The 23,058-nt window shown below is 38.1% G+C and overlaps 1 protein-coding gene across 1 annotated transcript; it reads left to right on the top strand.

Moving 5' to 3' along the window:
• On the top strand, window positions 1-2,685 carry LOC113294770 (probably inactive receptor-like protein kinase At2g46850). Its single transcript, XM_026543147.1, has 4 exons — window positions 1-82; window positions 307-1,086; window positions 1,390-1,473; window positions 1,573-2,685. The coding sequence occupies exons 1-4, from the start codon at window positions 1-3 to the stop codon at window positions 2,646-2,648; spliced, it is 2,022 nt and encodes a 673-aa protein (XP_026398932.1). The 3' UTR covers window positions 2,649-2,685.
• The last annotated feature ends 20,373 nt before the right edge of the window (window positions 2,686-23,058 follow it).

The following is a 23,058-nucleotide window of genomic DNA, read 5'->3' as shown; positions in this document are numbered from 1 at the left end:
ATGACGCTAAAATTTGAAGATTATGTCAATATAACCATGTCAACGAATCGGATCGCATTACAAAATCAACAAATCTTAGAAGGTATCTTCAGACCCCACATCACTTTCCCTTCACTCAATTCTATGTACGGATGTAGGGTAATTTACAAACCAATAGTCCCTCTATTCTAAGTCTCCAGCCACGTGGGCTTTTATATTTGCTAGTTTACTAGCATACTAGCCTCTGCCTGACTAGTTACCTTCCCTAACAGACCTCCCTCTCTCTGCTCTGCTCTTCTTCGTCGTATGTTACTCTCTAATCTGCAGAACAACAACCCATGTCTAGATTCCACTCTCCACCACTTCTCCTTACTTTCATTGTTATTTTCAGAGCCTTTAACCAAATAACCATTTCTTATTCGCTTCAACAAGAACAAGTTTTGGTTTCTCCAAATAAATGCAATGAAAAATGTGGGCATTTACAAATATCATTTCCTTTTCATTTGAACACTTCTTGTGGCAGTTTATCACATCCGGACACTTTCCGTCTTTCTTGTTCAAATTCAACTAAACTTCATTTGGATTTGGGGTCTCAAAGTTATCAAGTTCTTAATATTTTGTATGGTGGGATTGTTGTAGATTTTCCTGGTATCTACTCTTGTCGCCGCTACTTTGATGTGAATTCCTTTGGGTTCAGTGGGAATGAATTTTATGGTATATCTCTTGATAATGTACTTGGTTTATCTGACTGTGAAGATTCTTCAGTTTGTAGAGTAGGATGTGAGAAAATTACAGTGTTGGACTGTGAAAGATCCAATGATACTATTTCTTCAACTTGTTGTTACCCGCTTTCGGATAGAAGTATTTGGAGAATAGGCAATGGATTTTCCCGGTTTTCGAGTTTTGGATGCAGGGGATTTTCAAGTTGGGTGCAGGGCAAACGCGGTGTTAAATTGGAATGGGCACTTCCTAGAAATTTTTCAAAGAATGTCTGTGCTGAAAATGGTTTCTTTGTCAATGCTACTACAGTTAAAGATGGAGTTAGATGCAAATGCCAAGATGGGTTTATCGGAGATGGCTTCCGCGATGGAGTTGGTTGCTTGAAATGTGAGTCTAGAATCTAGATTATTCAACCTCGCTTAATTATCAGTATACTTCATTTTCGTGTTCAAAATTAAGAATAATTGTCATGTTCTTTTTTTGTTTTCCGTAGATTCTTATTCTTTGTAAAGCCACTTTGGTTTGATTTTGGCTAGTATTGTTGATTACTAAAATGGTGTTTCCTAGCTGAGTGATATAGTGCACTTTAATCCTTTTGTACTGTGGTAAAGAAAATGACGCTAAAATGTCAAGATTATGTCATTATAACCATGTCAACGGATCCTTCCACTTACTAATCAATTACTGCAGCTTGTATCAAAGGTGGGCGTGAAGTATACGGGAGCAATTGTAGTACCGAGCGACATGAAAAGAAGAAAACTATCATTCTAGCTGGTACGTATATAAATTTCACTTAATTGCCAACTTTTCTATAAGTTCACTTTGCTAGATATTTATTCAAGAAAATGATCAAACTTTTCCCTCTAACGACAGGGTTTTTCATTTCTGCATTCATCGTCGGATCCATAGCTGCACTTTACGGAATCTCAAGAAGACCTATTACTCTGGGAAAGTGGGACTCTGATCCAGGAAATGATGACATGAATGTCATATCATTCCGCAAAGCCTCTAAACCGCGGTTCTTTACATATGAGGAATTGGAGTTGGCCACGAAAGGATTTGATGATGGGCAAAAACTTGTTGATGGAATTAATGGGGGAACCGTTCATGCAGGGATTCTTAGTGATGGATCACACGTAGCTATACAGAAAGTACATTGCAAAAATGAACAGGATCTTACTCAAGTCTTATCTCGAATCGAGATTTTATCTTCGGTTCCACATAAACATGTTGCTTCTATACTAGGCTGTTGTTTTGATTCAGACCGAACACCATTTGTCATCTATCAGTTCTCCACAAATGGAACCCTGGAAGAACATTTGAATCACGGGGGAGACAGAAAAAGTGGTCTGGACTGGTACCAAAGGCTAATCATCGCAGCTGAAACGGCTAGCACTCTTGCATATTTGCAGCAGGAAATATCTCCTCCGATTTATCACCACAACCTCAAATCCGGGAATATCTATCTAGACCAAGATTACTCGATTAAGATTGCTGGTTTTGGGCTAATGAACTTCATGGAAGGGTCTTCTTTGTGTCATAATTCGGAAGGAGGTACGTTTTACCGAACTGATGTGTATGATTTTGGTATTCTTTTGCTCGAGATAGTTGCAGGTTCAACCAAAAATAGAGATCTTCCAAATGCGGCTTTATCAAAGATTAGAAGTAGGAAGTTAGAAGAAATCGTTGATCAGTCATTATATTATCATGAACAGCCACAATTTCGTCGAGAACAAATGGAAACCATCGCAGACATTGCAGCTAGATGTTTGTTGTTTGGTGGAGATGGAAGGCTAAGTATGATGGATGTAGCAAAGGAACTCATTCAAATCACAAAAGACAGTTTGGATGGAAGTGCCAGGAGGGGACCTGCAATTGATGAAACTTTCTCGAATTCGAGTCTCTTACAGATGATATCAATGTCTCCAGATACAAGTTTTGCGCATTGAAATGCTTGCCTTTTATCTTTTCTTCGGTTTCAGCTTTCTTTACTGGTATTTTAAAATGTAAACACTTAACCATTTCACTCTCTAGATTACAAAGCATCATTTGTCCATGTATAATTCGTTTGTGAGTAAGCATATTATAGATTTGTCTCTGGGAGAGTCCCTAACAACACACCAAATTAATGCTTTCGAGACGAAGATCGAGAAAGGAATTTTCCCCATCTCATCTAAATCGGGGGACTACTCAGTTACTAAATCGGATTGACTCACCATCTTTCTTTTCGAATTTTCCTCATATGATCTTATTTTTCTCCCTCTGCATGTTCTAATTACAACCTCTTTAACTACCCGACTTATTTTAATGGTTAATCTAATAACCTTTTCTTTCTTTTCAACTAGGTACTGGTCTTAGTGCGGAAGAATTGCCTGAGGATTGGAATGGTTTTGCCTAATTTTCTTGCAATCTCTTCGAAATGGCTCCTATGGCTCTCCTCTCGATTACAACATGGCACGCGTGTTTTTCTTTATCATCCTTTTGGTTTAAATACTTGCAAATTATATTAATCATCTTTGGTATCATCTACTCGTGGTATTGCTTTAGGGTTTCGATGCAAACCAGCAGTGTTTTAATTAATCAAAACATTATTTTATGGTCATGTAAGAACTCTACTTACAGGTGTAGAACATTCCCAGCCCAAACCAGAGGCAAAAGCTTATTAATGTTGGGTTTTCACCTCGTTCTTTCCTCCCTTTTAGTATCTTATTCCCTATGCTTTTTCTTCATGGACAACGAGCTTACTCTAGTCCAAAAGAAAATGGAAGGTACTTCGATAACTGAAAGATTGTGAGCTTTAAGGGAACCACAGATATCAACATAGGATCTTTTACAGGGAGCTGAGCAATTTAAGTATAGTTTTTTAAGCAAGCTTTACAGCACAAAGTCATATTTTGTTAGTGAACTTGATAAAAAGTTAAAAAAGCTCTGGCCGAAAAGCAAAGACATCTTTATCAAAAGAGAAGAAAATGACTGCTTCCTTGTAAAGTTTCACACAACTGAGGAGTATGATATTGTTATTAAGTTCAAACCCTGGTTTCTAGAAGGTGACTTGTTTGCACTTGAGCCTTGGAACCCAAAGATTCCAAAAAGTCTAGTGGATTTAACTAAAGTTCTGCTGTGGATTCGTTTATACAACTTGCAACCTGGATTTGCTTACCCAAACATAGTTAGAAGCATTGTTTCTCCAATGGGTGATGTGAAAGAACTTGATCCACCAGACTGTATTCTTGCAAAAGGTAAAGTTCAAAAAGCTCTGGTATTGTTGGATGTTAGAGATCCTCTTAGAAGGGGCTTCTGGGTTAAGAATGCTGCGGATGAGGATGTATGGATAAGATTGTTCTATGAAAAACAACCTTTTAATCTGTGTGGTTTCTGCTACACCATTGATCATAAGGAGACGGAGTGTGAGATCATTGCATCCTATTTGCTTCAGCAACAACGAGGACATCTATCATCAGTTTCAATACTTGATCCCCCTTCTTGGACAAACCCGGATAACAGATCAAAAAGACATGCAAATGTGGATCCGCATGGTACCTCTTCTGCTTCTACCGATAAGACAAATCTGACTAAATTAGTGGAGAATCAAGGTTTGAGTGGAGATCAAACTATGATGATTACCTCCTCAAGTATGCATGCAGATCCAACAAACATTCCGGTGGTGCAATTTAATGTGGAGTTGTCAAAGGATGCGGTTATTCTACAGGAACAGGATGCAGACAACAACCTCAGAATTATTCATTTGTCTTCTTCTCCTTCAGTAATGGTGGTTGGCTGCAACTCTCAAGGTATATTAGAGGTTTTTACTAATACTGCCAAACAGACAAACCGTTTAGGATGTAGACAGGGCATGAGAATCAGACTTGAGGAAGGTGGTCCAAGTAATTCTAAAAATGATTTTAAACATATGGATCACAATATTGGGAACAATAAATTATTAGGAGGTCTGTCTGAAACTGAAATTGAATTGAATATGACTGCATTTAATACACCTATGGGTAAGATAGATGGATACGGGTCAAATTTGGAGCTCTTAAAAGCATATCTGGCTATGGGTGAACTAGACGTCTCCTTGGATGATTACAATTCTAGTAATCTAGACCCAGATGCTTGTTTACAAGAGCAGTTTTTAAAGGAACCTTTGAACAGTTGATCAAGCACTTTGAAGGAAATCTACATGCTAGTCACTCAACTAGCCATATTATGGAGGGACCAGGAAATGAATGTGTTAGTCTAGATATATTGTCTCCATCACCTGATTCACATCCTTCTTTCAGTGGAACTGTTTCAGAGAAAACCACTCCAAATGACTCAAGGCAACTTCTACAAGCACCGATGACCAGGTACATATCTCAATTAGTAACTTCTTTTCATTTACTCACTCTAATTGGTTTCAGTATAATTTCTATTCATCGTCTAATTTTCAAGTCAGTTTTCAAGTTCACAAAATGAAAATAGTGTCATGGAATGTCCAAGGGTTAGGAGGAAAAGAAACTAGAGATCACTTGAAAGACATTGCAAGGCTGCATGACCCAGATATCATTTTTCTCATGGAAACTAAATGTTTTGAATCAAAGGAAAAAGTGCTAACTCAATTTCTTCAATACCCAAATTCTCATTTTGTTAGCTCAATTGGAATGTCAGGGGGTATAGCAGTTCTATGGAAAGATGGTTTCCCATATGATATCATTTGTAGTAAGGATAATGTGGTACATATTATTCTAACAACAGATGCTTCCAAACAAGATTGCCTTCTTTATTGTGTTTATGGTTCTACCCAGTGGGAGTTGAAAAAACAACAATGGGAATTCTTGGAAGATCTCAGTGAAAATGTTTTTCAATCCTGGATAGTTCTAGGGGATCTTAATGTGCATATCTCAAAAGAGGATGCCTCTACCAGCCTCGCTAGTTTAGACAATTGGATATGTCAAATTATTAACAATGCAGGGCTTATGGATTTGGGTTTCACTGGTTCCAAACATACATGGACAAATAAAACTAATGGGAAGGGACAGAAGAGAGATAGAATTGATTTGGCTTTGCACAATTCAAATTGGATAAGAGATTATCCAGATTCTAGGATGCTTCATTTTCCCTTTCTAGGATCAGATCACTGTCCATTGCTATTACTTACAGAGTCAAAGTCGGTAAAACATAGGAATGTTTGGAAATTTCAGAGATGCTGGCTTATGGATCAAAATGTTATAGGTGTTGTTGCTAGTGCGTGGAACCAATCTACTGATCTAAACCTTGATCAAAAACTCAATAAAACTAGAACACAGCTGTCTAAATGGAATAGAGAATCTTTTGGTAGGATTGATTTTCATGTCAGACATTTGAAGGATCAACTTGCTACACTCCAATCACAGCCATATAGTGATGATATATCTATGAAGATACATCATACTATCTTACGGTTAAATCATTGGAAAAAGGTTGAAGCAGATTTCAGGCATAAAAAATCGGGAGATTAGTGGTTCAAGGATGCGGATAACAATACAACCTATTTTCATACATTAGCCAATAGAAGGAAATCTAGAAACCGCATCACAACTCTTAGGGATGAAAATGGAAATTGGTTTCACTCACACACGAATCTCCAAAACCTTCTTACTAATCATTTATTTACTATAGCAAAAACCACTAGGCCAACATTTTCAGAAAACACTTTTGACATCATTAAGCCAATCATTACCCAACAAGAAAACAATGCTTTAACTGTTTTGCCGTTAGAAGAGGAGATCATTAGTGTTTTACGTAGTATGCCACCTTGGAATGCACCCGGTTCAGACGGCTTCCAAGCAGGGTTTTATTTAACCCATTGGGATATAGTTCGTAATGACATACTGCATCTCATACAAAATTTCTTCCTAACAAAGGAAATTCCCTCCTCTATAAATAGTACAGTTACCTGCCTCATCCCAAAAACAAAAAACCCCTCTACACCGAATGATTACAGACCAATTGGTCTCTGTAATATCACTTACAAAATTATATCAAAGCTAATAGGCACTAGGTGAAGCCATTAATGGAAAAGCTAATTTCTCCAACTCAGGCAGCTTTCGTTCCAAAAAGATACATAAATGACAATATTGTTATGGCACATAAGTTGATTCGCACAATGAAAAAATCGAAAAGAAAGCAGGGATTAGTGGCACTTAAGCTACATATGTCAAAAGCGTTTGATAGGGTGGAGTGGGAGTTTTTAATAAAAATGATGTTGTCACTGGGTTTCTCTTAGGATTGGTGCAGCATCATATATCAGTGCATCTCAACTACATCTATTTCAATACGTTTAAATGGCAATATCTCAAGTCCATATTATCCTTCTCGTGGATCGAGGCAAGGGGATCCGCTATCCCCGTATCTCTTCATTATCACAATGGAGTATCTTTCGATATCCCTAGCTTTAGCAGAAAGCAGGAATTTGCTATCAGGGATTCAGGTAGCAAAAAATTCGCTTTCAATTGATCATCTTTTATTTGCAGATGACTGCATTCTTTTCTTCCAGGGAGACAAACGTAGTTTTTAAAATGTTAAGTTATGCTTGGAAAATTTCAGTAAGATCTCAGGTCAACTGATTAATTTTTCAAAATCTGCTGCTTACGTCACAGGTGATCTTTCTCATGAAGATAAGTTGAAACTCACTCATGATCTAGGAGTCAAGAAACTTTGCACTTCAGATAAATACCTTGGTTTACCAATTCTTTTGGGCAAATCAAAGAACCAATCTTTCAGTGCAATTAAAAGTTCTTATGAGAACAGACTTCAAGGCTGGTGCTCGAAAACTCTTAATCAAGCAGCTCGGTCCACTCTAGTTAAGTCAGTGTTAAACTCTCTACCAACACACTATATGAGCAATTTCAGAATTCCCAAAAACATGATAAAAAAAATGGATACGGCTCAAAGAGTGTTTTGGTGGGGGCATAAAACTAACAGAGGTTTAAACCTTATTTCTTGGAAGTCTTTATACATTGAAAAAAAGGAAGGAGGTCTCGCATTTAGGAATCTTGAGCAATTTAACCTGGATCTTCTCATCAAACTAGCGTGGAGATTATGTAAAGAGGAAGGAGAACAGTGGGTAAAACTCATGAAGGAAAAATACTCCCCATATGGCAGTTTCCTTCATCTGCAAGATAATCCATCCAACACCTCATGGATTTGGAAAGGTATACAAGAAGGACTTCAGTATGTCAGAAAATTTCACCATTGGGATGTCCGCAGAGGAAATAAAATATTAGTTTGGTATGATAAATGGGTATTAGGCCTTGATTCACCACCCACTCCAAAGGATACTTTCAGAGAACCAGCAAGAATAGTTTATGTAGCTGATTTGTTCCTAGACAACCCTAGAAGATGGAATGAACAACTAATCAAAAACTTGTTCGAGGATGATACTGGAAGATTAATTTTGGAAATGCATGTGTCTCAACAAGGTAATGATAGGCTCATCTGGGAACCGAGTAGGAATGGACAATTTTCGGTAAAATCCACATACAGAGCTTTATCAAATTCGTACCAACCAGGAAACCACACAGTTACTTTTAACTGGAATGAAGTTTGGAAATCTGCAGCACCTCACAAAGTGAAATTATTTATCTGGAAGTGTCTAAAAGGAATACTTCCAACTAAGGAGATCCTCAGTAGGTATAAACCATCAATAAATAAGCTTTGTCCGAGATGCTCTCAAGTAGAGGAAACCTTACAACATCTCTTAATTGACTGTGATTGGTCTAGAAGAATATGGTTATCTATGAATATAAATGTTTCTGTCCTTCAACAACAAAGGATTAAGGTGGCTGACTGGATATCAACTTGATTTCAGTCAACAGTCGATTCTAGCTCCAAGTCAGATAAACAAGCTGTCTTAAAATGCATGCTAACTGCTTGGTTTATATGGAAGAATAAGTGCTCTAAGATCTTTCAAAACATAGACAAAAACATCCTTAGCACATCTCACTCAATAAATTTCATGCTCAAGCAATGTCAGATTACAACTCCTCAAAGACGAAATAATAAGCAAGTTTGGCAACTACCGCTACAAAATGAAGTTAAAATAAATATGGATGCTGCCTTTGATTACAATACCAAAACAATTGGGCTTGGTTTATTAATTCATGATTATACAGGTTTCTGCCAAGGAATCAGGTGCAAGTTCATCAATGGAGGAGTAGACTCTGAACATGCGGAATGTCTAGCCCTGAAAGAAGCCATACTATTTGCTAGACAACGCAACTTGACGAATGTGGTGCTGGAATCAAATAATCTTAATGTAGTTAATGCAGTCAAGAATGCCAATAGCTCGGTTCATTGGAGGAACCAAGCTCATGTAGATTAAATAAGGCATTTTCTTATCTCCTTTCCTTGTTTTAAACTAAACTATGTTAATAGGACAGCTAACAACGCTGCCCATGTTATTGCCAAAACAGCTAGATCAAACAGGCTATGTTTAGACTACTTTGTTAACTTCCCTGAAAATATTAATCTTGATATATGGGAAGATAAGCAAGCCTGTCAATCTAAGTTATGTAGTATTGCAAGTTAAGTAATAAAAGTTGGTTTCGCATTAAAAAAAAATAGATTTGTCTCTGTAACTGTATGTTCTATAATGAACAAATTGAACAACAGTTGAATCAGAAAAAGAGTAACTCTGATTTGAAAAATCAGCCTGAGAACAAAGTTCTTAATTCAATAAGTAGGAAATACTAATTGGTCCTACAAATAATATATTAGAGAGAGTCTAGTCCAATTGACCTAGTCAATTGTCTGTTTGGTCCTATTTGGTCCTAAAAATTATAGTTTGGTCCTAAGATGACGTCATGGATGATGTAATTTTCATCTTGTAGTGGAAAAAATATCCTTTTAGATAAGGACCATATATATAGTCAAAAGGTAAGAAAAGAAATCATTTCTCAGATCTACTTTTTCTCTCCTCTCTCTCTCCTCTCAGTCTCTTTTTTTCTTCCTGCTATTGCAATATTTTTAGGGTTTTTTTTCCTCTTAAGATGAAGACGAAGATGATGAAGATTTAAAACGAAGATGATGAAAATTGATTTGATTACAAAGATTTACAAAGATTGATTTCAAGATTTGATTTTAACTTTTTCTGCTGCTGTCAAAGAAGATGAAGATTGAAACGAAGAAGATGAAGATTCTGCTGCTATTTATGATGATGATGAACCTTTATCATCTTACATGCTTGGGTAAGTTTCGGATCTACAAAAGAAGATGAATATGATGGAGTTCATTTCTGGAATGAACTCTGGTTTGTGATGAAGATTTTGATGTTTTTTCGTCTGTTGTTGCTGCTGATGATGGAGAGGATGAAGATGATGAAGATGAGTTGCTGCTGCTGATGAAGAAGATGAAGATGACGGAGTTCATTTCAGGAATGAACTCTGGTTTGTGATGAAGATTTTAATGTTTTTTCTTGATGAAGATAGATTTATGTTTTTCTTCATCGCTGCTGCTGCTATTTTTGAAGATGATGAATTTTGATGAAGTTCATTCTTGAAATGAACTTTGTTTTCTTTTTGAAGATGATGATGAAAACGATGAAGATAATGAAGACGACGATAGATTTATGTTGAAGATGACGATGAAGACGATAGATCTTGATTTTTTGATGTTTGCTGCTCGTGTTGAAGATCTTGAATTTGATGTTTTTCTGCTGGATCTGCTGCTGCTGCTGCTATTTGAAGACAATGAAGATGATGCTACTGCAGTTCATTTCTACGAATGAACTCTGATTTTTATGGATTTTTTTGTGTGTGTTCATGTAAAGAATGAACTCTGTTTTTTTAGGTTTTTATACGGAGTTCATTTCTGGAATGAACTTTTTTTTTAGGTTTTTATACGGAGTTCATTTCTGGAATGAACTCTGTTTTTTTATGTTTTATATGGAGTTCATTTCTGGGAATGAACTCTGGTTTTTTAGGTTTTTTATATGGAGTTCATTTCTGGAATGAACTCTGGTTTTTTTATGTTTTATATGGAGTTCATTTCTGGAATGAACTCTGTTTTCTTAGGTTTTTATATGGGGTTCATTTCTAGAATGAACTCTGGTTTTCTTTATGTTTTATATGGAGTTCATTTCTGGAATGAACTCTGTTTTATTAAATTTTTATATGGAGTTCATTTCTGGAATGAACTCTGTTTTCTAAGGTTTTTATATGGAGTTCATTTCTGGAATGAACTCTGGTTTTTAGGTGATTTCTGAAAAAATAAGTAGAAATTAACAGGAGTTCATTTTGACAAATGAACTGCCTTAAAAAATAAGTAGAAATTAACCCGAAAGGGTACTTTTGTCCATTTAATATTTTTAAATAATTATGGACCAAACAGTAAAGGTGTTTGACCAAAGGACTAAACAGACATGGGCCCACCTAAAAAAGGACCAAACGATTATTTTCCCATTCAATAATTGCTTGACTACACAACCGCCCTTCCTACACCATTAATAGGGCAAAACTAACAAAACAGTAAACAATCCTTACACGACACATGTAGGAATCCTAATGGCTAAAAAGAACAAAAGATAAGGAAGGATAGAGGCATCCAGAGAATAGATAAGTGCATCCCTGTTTTTACTAGGCTACCACATGACACTACCTACTCCTCCAGATTGTCCTTGTCATCAAGGGAAAAAGTAGGAAAATGAGTTGCAATGTTGGACAAGTCCTCCCAAGTGGCTTCTTCTGCTGAGGCATTGGACCAATAAATCAGGACCTGTGGAATATTGGTGTCCCCTTTGGTAACTGATCTGTAAGCCAAAGCTGAAATAGGAGTGACAATAATTTGGCCTTCATGGTCCACCAATGGCAGAGTTGGGGATGGAATATGAGTAGACCCAATCTTCAATTTCAGATGAGACACATGAAAAACAGGATGTACTCTTGCTTCTGGAGGGAGCTGTAACTTGTAGGCTAATTGACCAACTATGGCAATGATAGGGAAAGGGCCACAATATTTAGCTGAGAGTTTAAAAATTTTTCTGAGAGAGATAGAGGCTTGCCTGTAGGGTTGTAACTTGAGGTAAACCAAGTCTCCCACTTGAAAGGAACTCTCAGTCCTCTTTTGGTCAGCACAAAACTTCATTATGTCATGGGAAACTGACAAGGAGTCCTTGAGAATGTCTAGCATGACAGATCTTTGTTGAAGATAGTCCTCAACTGCAGCTACAGAAGTAGTAATGGTGGTTGGAAAAGCCAAGTGGGGAGCATCATAACCATAGAGAGCTTTAAAAGGGGACATCTTGAGACTAGTATGATAGCTAGTATTGTACCACCATTCTACAAGTCCCATCCATTGGGACCATTTCTTTGGTTGAAAACCTGTCATACATCTGAGGTAGTTCTCCATACAGGCATTGACCTTATCTATTTGGCCATCTGTTTGAGGGTGATAGGAAATACTTAACTTGAGAGAAGTACCCAAATGGTGAAAGAGATCTTGCCAGAAGTTACTAGTGAATATCTTGTCTCTGTCAGAGATGATGGAAGCAGGAAAGCCATGCAGTCTGAAGATGTTATGAAGGAATGCTTTAGCTACTGAGACTGCAGTGTAAGGGTGTTTGAGGGCAATGAAATGGTTGTACTTAGTGAGTCTATCAACCACTACTAGAATAACATCCTTGTGTTCACTCTGGGGAAGACCCTCAATGAAATCCATGGATATATGCTGCCAAGCCTGATCAGGAATTGGCAGTGGTTGTAACAGACCAGCAGGGAGAGTGTGTTCATGCTTATTTCTTTGACATAAATCACAAGCTGTGACCATGTATATTATATCTTGCTGTATTTTTGGCCAAAAAAATGTAGTTTGGCTCTGTTGTATGTTTCTTGGATTCCAGAGTGGCCTTTAATGGATGATGAATGCAAGGAAGATAAAATAGAAGATTTAGCATTGCTACCAGTGCCAATGTATAGTCTGGATTTGTACCTGATGACCTCATCAATGTAGGTGTAGTTAGGAATGGTAGAGGGTGAGAGCAGCAGCTGAGAAATCAATTGTTGTGCCCTTGAATCATTAACATAGATACTAATGACCTCTTGCATCCAGATAGGTTATGAGAGAGTGATGGCTTAGAGTGAAATCTCTGGAGTTGATCTCCTTGATAAAGCATCAGCCACCTTGTTATCAATCCCCTTTTTATATTGGATGTCATAAGTAAATCCTAATAGCTTCATCAGCCATTTCTGTTGCAGACCTGTAGTTATTCTCTATTCTAGAAAGAATTTTAAGCTCTCATGATCAATCTTGATGGTAAAATGATGTCCTTGTAGATAATGTATCCATTTAGTTACTGCTGACCCCAATGCCATAAGTTCCTTCTCATAAGTTGATAATCCCATAGCCTTGGGACCCAATGGCTTACTATGAAAAGTAATTGGTCTGCCCTCTTGCATCAATACTTCCCCAATTCCATTATCAGAAGCATCTGTCTCCAAGATGAATTTCTTTGAGAAGTCTGGAAGTGCCAGAACAGGAGTAGATATCATTTTCACTTTAAGTTTGTTGAAAGCTTCCTTAGCAGCAAGAGACCATTGAAAAGCATTCTTCTTGAGGAGTTCAGTTAATGGCTTGCTAATGTTGCCATATCCTTTGAAAAATTTTCTGTAGTAGCCAGTTAAACCCACAAATCCTCTTAATGCCTTGATGGTTGTTGGAGTTTGCCAAGAAGTCATGCAGCTTATCTTGGAAGGGTCATCTACAACACCTTTAGATGTGATAATGTGGCCTAAATATTCCAATTCAGTTTGTGCAAAACAACATTTGGACAGCTTGGCATGTAATTTATGTTGTCTCAATACAGAGAGTTCTTGTTGGAGATGAACTAAATGGGATTCCATGTCAGGACTATAAACAAGTATATCATCAAAAAAAACCAAGACAAATTTCCTTAGGAATGGCTTGAAAATGTCATTCATGAGTGCTTGAAAAGTGGCAGGGGCATTGGTGAGGCCAAAAGGCATAACAAGGAACTCATAGTGACCTTGGTGTGATCTGAATGCTGTTTTGGGTATATCAGGTGGAAATATTCTGATTTGGTAGTACCCTGATCTGAGGTCAATTTTGGTGAAAACTCCAGAGCTATGTAACTCATTCAGAAGCTCATCAATTATAGGAATTGGAAACTTATCCTTAATGGTAATATCATTTAATCTTCTATAATCAACACAAAATCTCCATATATTGTCCTTCTTCTTGACTAATAAAATTGGAGAGGCAAAAGGGCTATGGCTTGGATGGATAATGCCTTGTTGCAACATATCTTGTACTAAGTCCTCAATAACACTCTTTTGTACATGAGGGCATTTATAAGGTCTTTGATTGACTGGTGTAGAATTGGGTTGTAAAGGAATAGTGTGATCAAGACATCTGTGAGGTGATAATGTAGTGGGTGTTGCAAAAACATCTTGAAATTCCTGTAGTAATGAAGTAATTTCAGGAGAATGTGATACAGTAGTGGGTGTGTCTGAGATAGAAGATAGTTGAGCACAAAAACCATGAGTGTTGGTTTGAAAGAATTTATGGATACCCTTGTTGCTGATCTACTTAAGACTATGAGGTTTTGAAGTACCAGTGAGAGTAATCTCAATACCCTGATGCAAAAAGGAAACACTCAAAGTAGTGAAGTTAAACATTACATTACCAAATTGCCTGAGCCAGTCAGCACCCAGTACTATATCACAACCACCCAAAGGAAGTATTCTAAGGTTACCAGAGAAGGTGTGTCCTTGCATTGACCATTGGAGTGACTTCCAGATTGATGAGTGCTAAAAAGTGCATATTTCTATATCTTTTTCTTGGCAATTAACTCATCTTTTGTGCTCTAATTCTCCATTTTATCCCATATTTTGTATTTTCATTGTTTTCAAGAATAAATATTTTTCTTAATTAATTTTGTATTTTTAGGTTCTAAATAAAGCTTGGATGGAATTGCGGAGCGAAAAGAGCAGAAAAGTGGTGAAAAGCCGGGAGGAATCACGCAAGAAAGCCGCGAGGAATGTTGTGCGCAAGACCAAAAGGCTAGAAATGGTCTTAACAAGGAAGAAATTGTTCTTAAAGAAGATATGGGCTTGGCATACCCAAGGCCCAAAACCCTTACCCAAACCCATTTCCAATATCCATACCCGTCTCCTTCTTCAGCCGTCAGATTGGATCACATCTGAATCCAATGGTGGCAGCATCGCCAGTACATCAAAGTCTGAAGCTCCTGTCTAACACTACAGCACCTAACTCCATCTTGAGCCGTCAGTTTCGTTGTATCGCATCCGACGGTCGATACCAGCCTCTTCACTTGTAGCCGTTAGATCAATCTATCATTTCCGCATCCCACGGCTCAGCTTCGCGAATCATCGAGACTTGATGCAATTGCTCAACACCCAAACACCTAACATATATACCCGTAGAACCAAACACACCCCTATCCCTAATTCCATCGACTCCACCTCCATCTTCTCCACTCCGTCTGCAACAGCCTCACCTTCACCACCAACTCCGCCAACTCCACTGCCTCAACCACCACAATCAACCACCAAAATCCATCATGGATATCCCTCACCGAAACCCATTATTTCCCTAAACTTCTATCCATCTATTCTCTCGATTTCTTCCCTGATTTCTCTCTGAAACCCTAGGTAAGAAATCAATAGAATAGGTCGAGTTAGAAATGTAATTGAGGCATGGAGAGGAGCAGGAGAGTCAGAGATTAAATGGGTCGACCTTCTTGAGTGATTTGTCACGTTAAATTAGGTAAAGTCGAACCCTAATTTCAACTGTGTAATTTGGGGATTTGGGGATTTTCTCTGTAAACCCTAATTGATTAATTTGGGTATAAATATGGGTTGTGGGTGTTGTGTTGAAGACATGCCTGGGCTAGCCAGTGCTTCACCCAAGAGGACTGGAATATCCAGTGCCTCAAGGGTTAGTTCTTAGTTTAAATTATTTTGTAAATTTCAATTGTATTTGTCCCATCCATGCTCTGATCTTGTTGTGCTTGAACTGTCTAGGATTGAATATCCTTTTAGGTTGTTAAAACACTAAGCAAGCTTCTCTGCGGGTACTTGCAGTGTGAGAGCCCCAACTAATACTAGGATTAGATTCATCTTAGTGTTCTTAGTAATCTTTCTAGACCAACCCTTAGATGAACAGCCAGCTTTGAACCGCAACTGTCATCTAGTTAATCAGTGAGCCTAGAAGCTCACTGATAACTAACAAGGGATAAGAACATAGTTGGAGGACTTAGCTTAGGTGAAGAGGGGAATCCAAGCCCTAGTTTCCAAAACTCACTTTCATCCAAAAATCCATCACTGTTTAGTTTGTTCAATATTTGCTGTTTCATGTCCTGTTAGTGTCTTGTTTAATTCTGTTAGTTCAATTCACTGTTAGTTTTCATATCCTTGTTTAGTTAGGTCATTTAGTTTAGGAATGGTTAGGAAATTAGGAAAAACAACATTTGCACCCCCGAGTCTCTGTGGATTCGACCCGTATTTGCACATTAGCTTCAATCGACACCGTGCACTTGCGGTATTAGTTTGTAGGTCTTTTTAGAAACCTACCAAGTTTTTGGCGCCGCTGCCGGGGACTCGGCTGCTGTGTAGTGAAGTTGTTCCTTTTACTGTTCTGTTTTGCTGTTTTAGTGTAACTTAGTGTAGATTAGATGTAACTTAGTGTAACTTAATGTAGCTTAGTTTGCTGTCACTTGCATCATCTTTTCTTGGATAACCTGCTGTGTAGTTCTGATAAGCATCTTAGTGTAAGCATCTGCATCATTAGCATATTGCATCTTTAGTTTGCATCATCTTCTGCATCATTATCTGCATCTTCATCTTGCATATTGCATCTTTGTTTTTGCTCTGAATACCTGCAAAGCATCACTGCATCTGTAGCTTTGCTCTGTGTCTTTGCTCATTGTCTGCTTAGTTGCTCATTTTGTCATAATCTGTAGCTTTGCCCTGCCCTGTAACTGGCTGCTCCCCTGTCTTGGCCTTGCCAATTGCATCTGTTACTTCATTTGCTTGGAGTACTTGAGCATTAAGTCAGCTGCTACTGCATATTGGCCATTGGGTCACTGACAACTGAAATTTGAATGCCTGAAATTTATTGATGTGAATGTCTGAGATTTGCTGCTGTTCATCTTGCTGTGCATCTTAGATGCATATTTTATCCTTCACTTGTTGTGTTCTTTCACTCCTCCAATTATGTGAACTGAACACTCCTCTTCTGAGTCCAGGTACCTCATGTGTTGCTGCTGCTACTGCCTTCTGCACCTGCTGTTGTGCTGCTGAAAGGGAGAAGAGCGAGGCAAAGAAAACTGTGGGATGAGGCAGGAACCAGCTAAAACTTGCCCAGCCAGAGCTAACCCAGTTTACTGGGTTTGGGGTATTGTTATCTCACACTAAATTTCTGAGCCTTGTAAAAAGTTTTGAAATTGTGGGCCTGTCAATGGAACTACGGATTTAAGCCCAAGTTTAAATTTTGTTTCTGAATTGTGGGCTTAGACCCAACTGAGCTTTAAACCCCTACACTGTGGGCTTAACCCAAAACAAAAATTTGTAAAAAGTTTTCAAAGCCCAGTTGGGCTTAGTCTTTTGGCTAAACAGCTAGCCCAAAACCCAACTGAAACTTAACTTCTGGGCTTGGTTTACTGAACAGTTGGGCCTCGTACTCAAACTATAAGTTGTCAGCCGGGCCTTTTTCCCTAAAAACCAAAATTTTCCTTTTTTCCTAAAAACCAAAATTTTCTCTTTCTCATCAAAAACCAAATGTTTTTCATTCCCAACAAAACCAAATGTCTCCCGACAAGTCCAAATTTTTCCCGAAAAGTACAAACCCATTAAAACCAAATAGTGGGCTTTGTAACATAGTTACCTAGCTCATTTTGTTTCACAACCTCACTTGCATTTCTTTCCTGTTATATTTGTGTGAAGCTGTTGAAACCTCTACACTTCGTCTTTTGGGTTGATCCTCAACTCTTTAGATTGTTGGTGTACGGTGAAATTTTCTTGTATATAATCCAGTAGATAATGTGTTAGTTGAATCTTTTGTTTCTTTTTTATATATTGTGCTAATCCAATGTGATCTCAGCTGAAAAATGTTGGATTCTAGCCATGAATAATGGAGTTCGGTTCTTTCTTTCGTCAAATCGGGTATTCTCTTTCCTTTTTGTCTACTCAGCATGGTCCTATTCGTATGCTGTCATATAATTTTATCCATCTTTTGAAACATTGAGGATAATGTTTAGTTTAGGTTTGGGGGTATAGAGTAGACACCAAGATAACATGCTATAATCAAAAACAGAACTCCTTCTTTTTGAAAAAAAAAAAAATGAAAAAAATCATAAAAATGGAGCTCATTTACCTTGAAATGTTGACTCTTGTGCATGTATGTAAATATAAGGATTCTTAGTCTAGATATTTAGGCACCCCTGATTCTAGCACAATTCACATAGTGATAAGAAACTTGCACGCGCACGATCTACCAATACATGTATAGCCTCATCCTTGAGGTGTTCTATCGGAAGTCACGATTGCCAATCGCTTTAGAATACTGAACGAAACTTGACTAGCTTGTTCTTTGGTTGGTTGGGATAGAAGGTGGAGGTTACGTTAAGAAAAACAACCATCGAATTTAACTGGGTGCATCAAAAAGGGCTACCTCTTGCAAAGTGTCATGTAATTTTTTGTTTCTTTTTGCTTATGTATCAAAAGAGTTACCATGTTGTAATTATTAAAAAAAAAAAAACGATATATATATTTAGAAAAATATCAGAAAAAAAAATCAAAAAAAAAAAAACAAGTATTTAGCAATTCCATCCTCTCTTGTTCCAAAAATAAAAGAGAGTAATCAATGTAAATAAGAGTCATGTAAAGAGTCATCTTTTTGTTGTAAATAGTCTTGTAATAAGCAAGGAGGGTGCAGCCATCGATGTATAACGCGGGTAAACTGAAATATCACCAACTCATTGGGTGAACATTCACAATTCTCGTAAAGCCGGACAACTAGCTTGACTTAGAATTCGGTTCTTAGCCTAAAAACTTTGTCTTGGTGATTAGTAGTCATAACTTCAGGTCATTCTAGAAACATGTGTAGATACACTTTACACTCTTATCATGTGTCTTTAGTTGTTATCAGTGCTAGGATTGTGCCTTTGATAGCTAGATTGACATCTCCATTTTGCTGTAGCTTCTACTGTCTTGCACATGTCACATTTCATGGAATCTGAGCTTATATTTTGTCCTAGAACTTTGTAGGTACGTTCTAAGCAAACCTTCACGAGACTTCAACTCGTCCACTAGGGACACTTAGTGGTTTAAAAGGCTTATTGCATTCGCTAAATGCAATCGAGAGACCAGCGACAGTGGCATAGGTAGGATTTCCTTAGTTTTGTTTTACTTGAGGATAAGTAAAATTCAGGTTTGGGGGTATTTGATGAGTGCTAAAAAGTGCATATTTCTATATCTTTTTCTTGGCAATTAACTCATCTTTTGTGCTCTAATTCTCCATTTTATCCCATGTTCTGTATTTTCATTGTTTTCAAGAATAAATACTTTTCTTAATTAATTTTGTATTTTTAGGTTCTAAATAAATCTTAGATGGAATTGCGAAGCGAAAAGAGCAGAAAAGTGGTGAAAAGCCGGGAGGAATCACGCAAGGAAGCCGCGAGGAATGTTGTGCGCAAGACCAAAAGGCTAGAAATGGGCTTAACAAGGAAGAAATTGTTCTTAAATAATATGGGCTTGGCATACCCAAGGCCCAAAACCCTTATCCAAACCCATTTCCATATCCATACCCGTCTCCTTCGTCAGCCGTCAGATTGGATCACATCTGAATCCAATGGTGGCAGCATCGCCAGTACATCAAAGTCTGAAGCTCCTGTCTAACACTACAACACCTAATCCATTTGAGCCGTCAGTTTCGTTGTATCAGGCATCCGACGGTCGATACAGCCTCTTCACTTGTAGACGTTAGATCAATCTATCATTTCCGCATCCCACGGCTCAGCTTCGCGAATCATCGAGACTTGATGCAATGCTCAACACCCAAACACCTAACACCTATACCCGCAGAACCAAACACACCCCTATCCCTAATTCCATCGACTCCACCTCCATCTTCTCCACTCCGTCTGCAACAGCCTCACCTTCACCACCAACTCCGCCAACTCCACTGCCTCAACCACCACAATCAACCACCAAAATCCATCATGGCTATCCCTCACCGAAACCCATATTCCCTAAACTTCTATCCATCTATTCTCTCGATTTCTTCCCTGATTTCTCTCTGAAACCCTAGGTAAGAAATCAATAGAATAGGTCGAGTTAGAAACGTAATTGAGGCATGGAGAGGAGCAGGAGAGTCAGAGAAAATGGGTCGACCTTCTTGAGTGATTTGTCACGTCAAATTAGGTAAAGTCGAACCCTAATTTCAACTGTGTAATTTGGGGATTTGGGGATTTTCTCTGTAAACCCTAATTGATTAATTTGGGTATAAATATGGGTTGTGGGTGTTGTGTTGAAGAATGCCTGGGCTAGCCAGTGCTTCACCCAAGAGGACTGGAATCCAGTGCCTCAAGGGTTAGTTCTTAGTTTAAATTATTTTGTAAATTTCAATTGTATTTGTCCCATCCATGCTCTGATCTTGTTGTGCTTGAACTGTCTAGGATTGAATATCCTTTTAGGTTGTTAAAACACTAAGCAAGCTTCTCTGCGGGTAGTTGCAGTGTGAGAGCCCCAACTACTACTAGGATTAGATTCATCTTAGTGTTCTTAGTAATCTTTCTAGACCAACCCTTAGATGAACAGCCGGCTTTGAACCGCAACTGTCATCTAGTTAATCAGTGAGCCTAGAAGCTCACTGATAACTAACAAGGGATAAGAACATAGTTGGAGGACTTAGCTTAGGTGAAGAGGGGAATCCAAGCCCTAGTTTCCAAAACTCACTTTCATCCAAAAATCCATCACTGTTTAGTTTGTTCAATATTTGCTGTTTCATGTCCTGTTAGTGTCTTGTTTAATTCTGTTAGTTCAATTCACTGTTAGTTTTCATATCCTTGTTTAGTTAGGTCATTTAGTTTAGGAATGGTTAGGAAATTAGGAAAAACAACATTTGCACCCCCGAGTCCTGTGGATTCGACCCGTATTTGCACATTAGCTTCAATCGACACCGTGCACTTGCGGTATTAGTTTGTAGGTCTTTTTAGAAACCTACCAAGTTTTTGGCGCCGCTGCCGGGGACTCGGCTGCTGTGTAGTGAAGTTGTTCCTTTTACTGTTCTGTTTTGCTGTTTTAGTGTAACTTAGTGTAGATTAGATGTAACTTAGTGTAACTTAATGTAGCTTAGTTTGCTGTCACTTGCATCATCTTTTCTTGGATAACCTGCTGTGTAGTTCTGATAAGCATCTTAGTGTAAGCATCTGCATCATTAGCATATTGCATCTTTAGTTTGCATCATCTTCTGCATCATTATCTGCATCTTCATCTTGCATATTGCATCTTTGTTTTTGCTCTGAATACCTGCAAAGCATCACTGCATCTGTAGCTTTGCTCTGTGTCTTTGCTCATTGTCTGCTTAGTTGCTCATTTTGTCATAATCTGTAGCTTTTCCCTGCCCTGTAACTGGCTGCTCCCCTGTCTTGGCCTTGCCAATTGCATCTGTTACTGCATTTGCTTGGAGTACTTGAGCATTAAGTCAGCTGCTACTGCATATTGGCCATTGGGTCACTGACAACTGAAATTTGAATGCCTGAAATTTATTGATGTGAATGTCTGAGATTTGCTGCTGTTCATCTTGCTGTGCATCTTAGATGCATATTTTATCCTTCACTTGTTGTGTTCTTTCACTCCTCCAATTATGTGAACTGAACACTCCTCTTCTGAGTCCAGGTACCTCATGTGTTGCTGCTGCTACTGCCTTCTGCACCTGCTGTTGTGCTGCTGAAAGGGAGAAGAGCAAGGCAAAGAAAACTGTGGGATGAGGCAGGAACCAGCTAAAACTTGCCCAGCCAGAGCTAACCCAGTTTACTGGGTTTGGGGTATTGTTATCTCACACTAAATTTCTGAGCCTTGTAAAAAGTTTTGAAATTGTGGGCCTGTCAATGGAACTACGGATTTAAGCCCAAGTTTAAATTTTGTTTCTGAATTGTGGGCTTAGACCCAACTGAGCTTTAAACCCCTACACTGTGGGCTTAACCCAAAACAAAAATTTGTAAAAAGTTTTCAAAGCCCAGTTGGGCTTAGTCTTTTGGCTAAACAGCTAGCCCAAAACCCAACTGAAACTTAACTTCTGGGCTTGGTTTACTGAACAGTTGGGCCTCGTACTCAAACTATAAGTTGTCAGCCGGGCCTTTTTCCCTAAAAACCAAAATTTTCCTTTTTCCTAAAAACCAAAATTTTCTCTTTCTCATCAAAAACCAAATGTTTTTCATTCCCAACAAAACCAAATGTCTCCCGACAAGTCCAAATTTTTCCCGAAAAGTCCAAACCCATTAAAACCAAATAGTGGGCTTTGTAACATAGTTACCTAGCTCATTTTGTTTCACAACCTCACTTGCATTTCTTTCCTGTTATATTTGTGTGAAGCTGTTGAAACCTCTACACTTCGTCTTTTGGGTTGATCCTCAACTCTTTAGATTGTTGGTGTACGGTGAAATTTTCTTGTATATAATCCAGTAGATAATGTGTTAGTTGAATCTTTTGTTTCTTTTTTATATATTGTGCTAATCCAATGTGATCTCAGCTGAAAAATGTTGGATTCTAGCCATGAATAATGGAGTTCGGTTCTTTCTTTCGTCAAATCGGGTATTCTCTTTCCTTTTTGTCTACTCAGCATGGTCCTATTCGTATGCTGTCATATAATTTTATCCATCTTTTGAAACATTGAGGACAATGTTTAGTTTAGGTTTGGGGGTATAGAGTAGACACCACGATAACATGCTATAATCAAAAACAGAACTCCTTCTTTTTGAAAAAAAAAAAAAAATAAATCATAAAAATGGAGCTCATTTACCTTGAAATGTTGACTCTTGTGCATGTATGTAAATATAAGGATTCTTAGTCTAGATATTTAGGCACCCCTGATTCTAGCACAATTCACATAGTGATAAGAAACTTGCACGCGCACGATCTACCAATACATGTATAGCCTCATCCTTGAGGTGTTCTATCGGAAGTCACGATTGCCAATCGCTTTAGAATACTGAACGAAACTTGACTAGCTTGTTCTTTGGTTGGTTGGGATAGAAGGTGGAGGTTACGTTAAGAAAAACAACCATCGAATTTAACTGGGTGCATCAAAAAGGGCTACCTCTTGCAAAGTGTCATGTAATTTTTTTTCTTTTGCTTATGTATCAAA

The sequence above is a fragment of the Papaver somniferum genome, chromosome 7 (genome assembly GCF_003573695.1).
Source record: "Papaver somniferum cultivar HN1 chromosome 7, ASM357369v1, whole genome shotgun sequence".
Lineage (NCBI taxonomy): Eukaryota > Viridiplantae > Streptophyta > Magnoliopsida > Ranunculales > Papaveraceae > Papaver > Papaver somniferum.
Note: the sequence above shows the minus strand (reverse complement) of the source record. Positions and strands in the feature narration are given on the sequence as shown.

Excerpts from the sequence above, each read along its gene's own strand:
- LOC113294770 (XM_026543147.1), top strand. The coding sequence starts at position 1 with ATGACGCTAAAATTTGAAGATTATGTCAATATAACCATGTCAACGAAT. Across the intron at positions 83-306 it reads AAATCAACAAATCTTAGAAG|AACAACAACCCATGTCTAGA; the intron begins GTATCTTCAGAC and ends TCTAATCTGCAG. Across the intron at positions 1,474-1,572 it reads GAAAACTATCATTCTAGCTG|GGTTTTTCATTTCTGCATTC; the intron begins GTACGTATATAA and ends CTCTAACGACAG.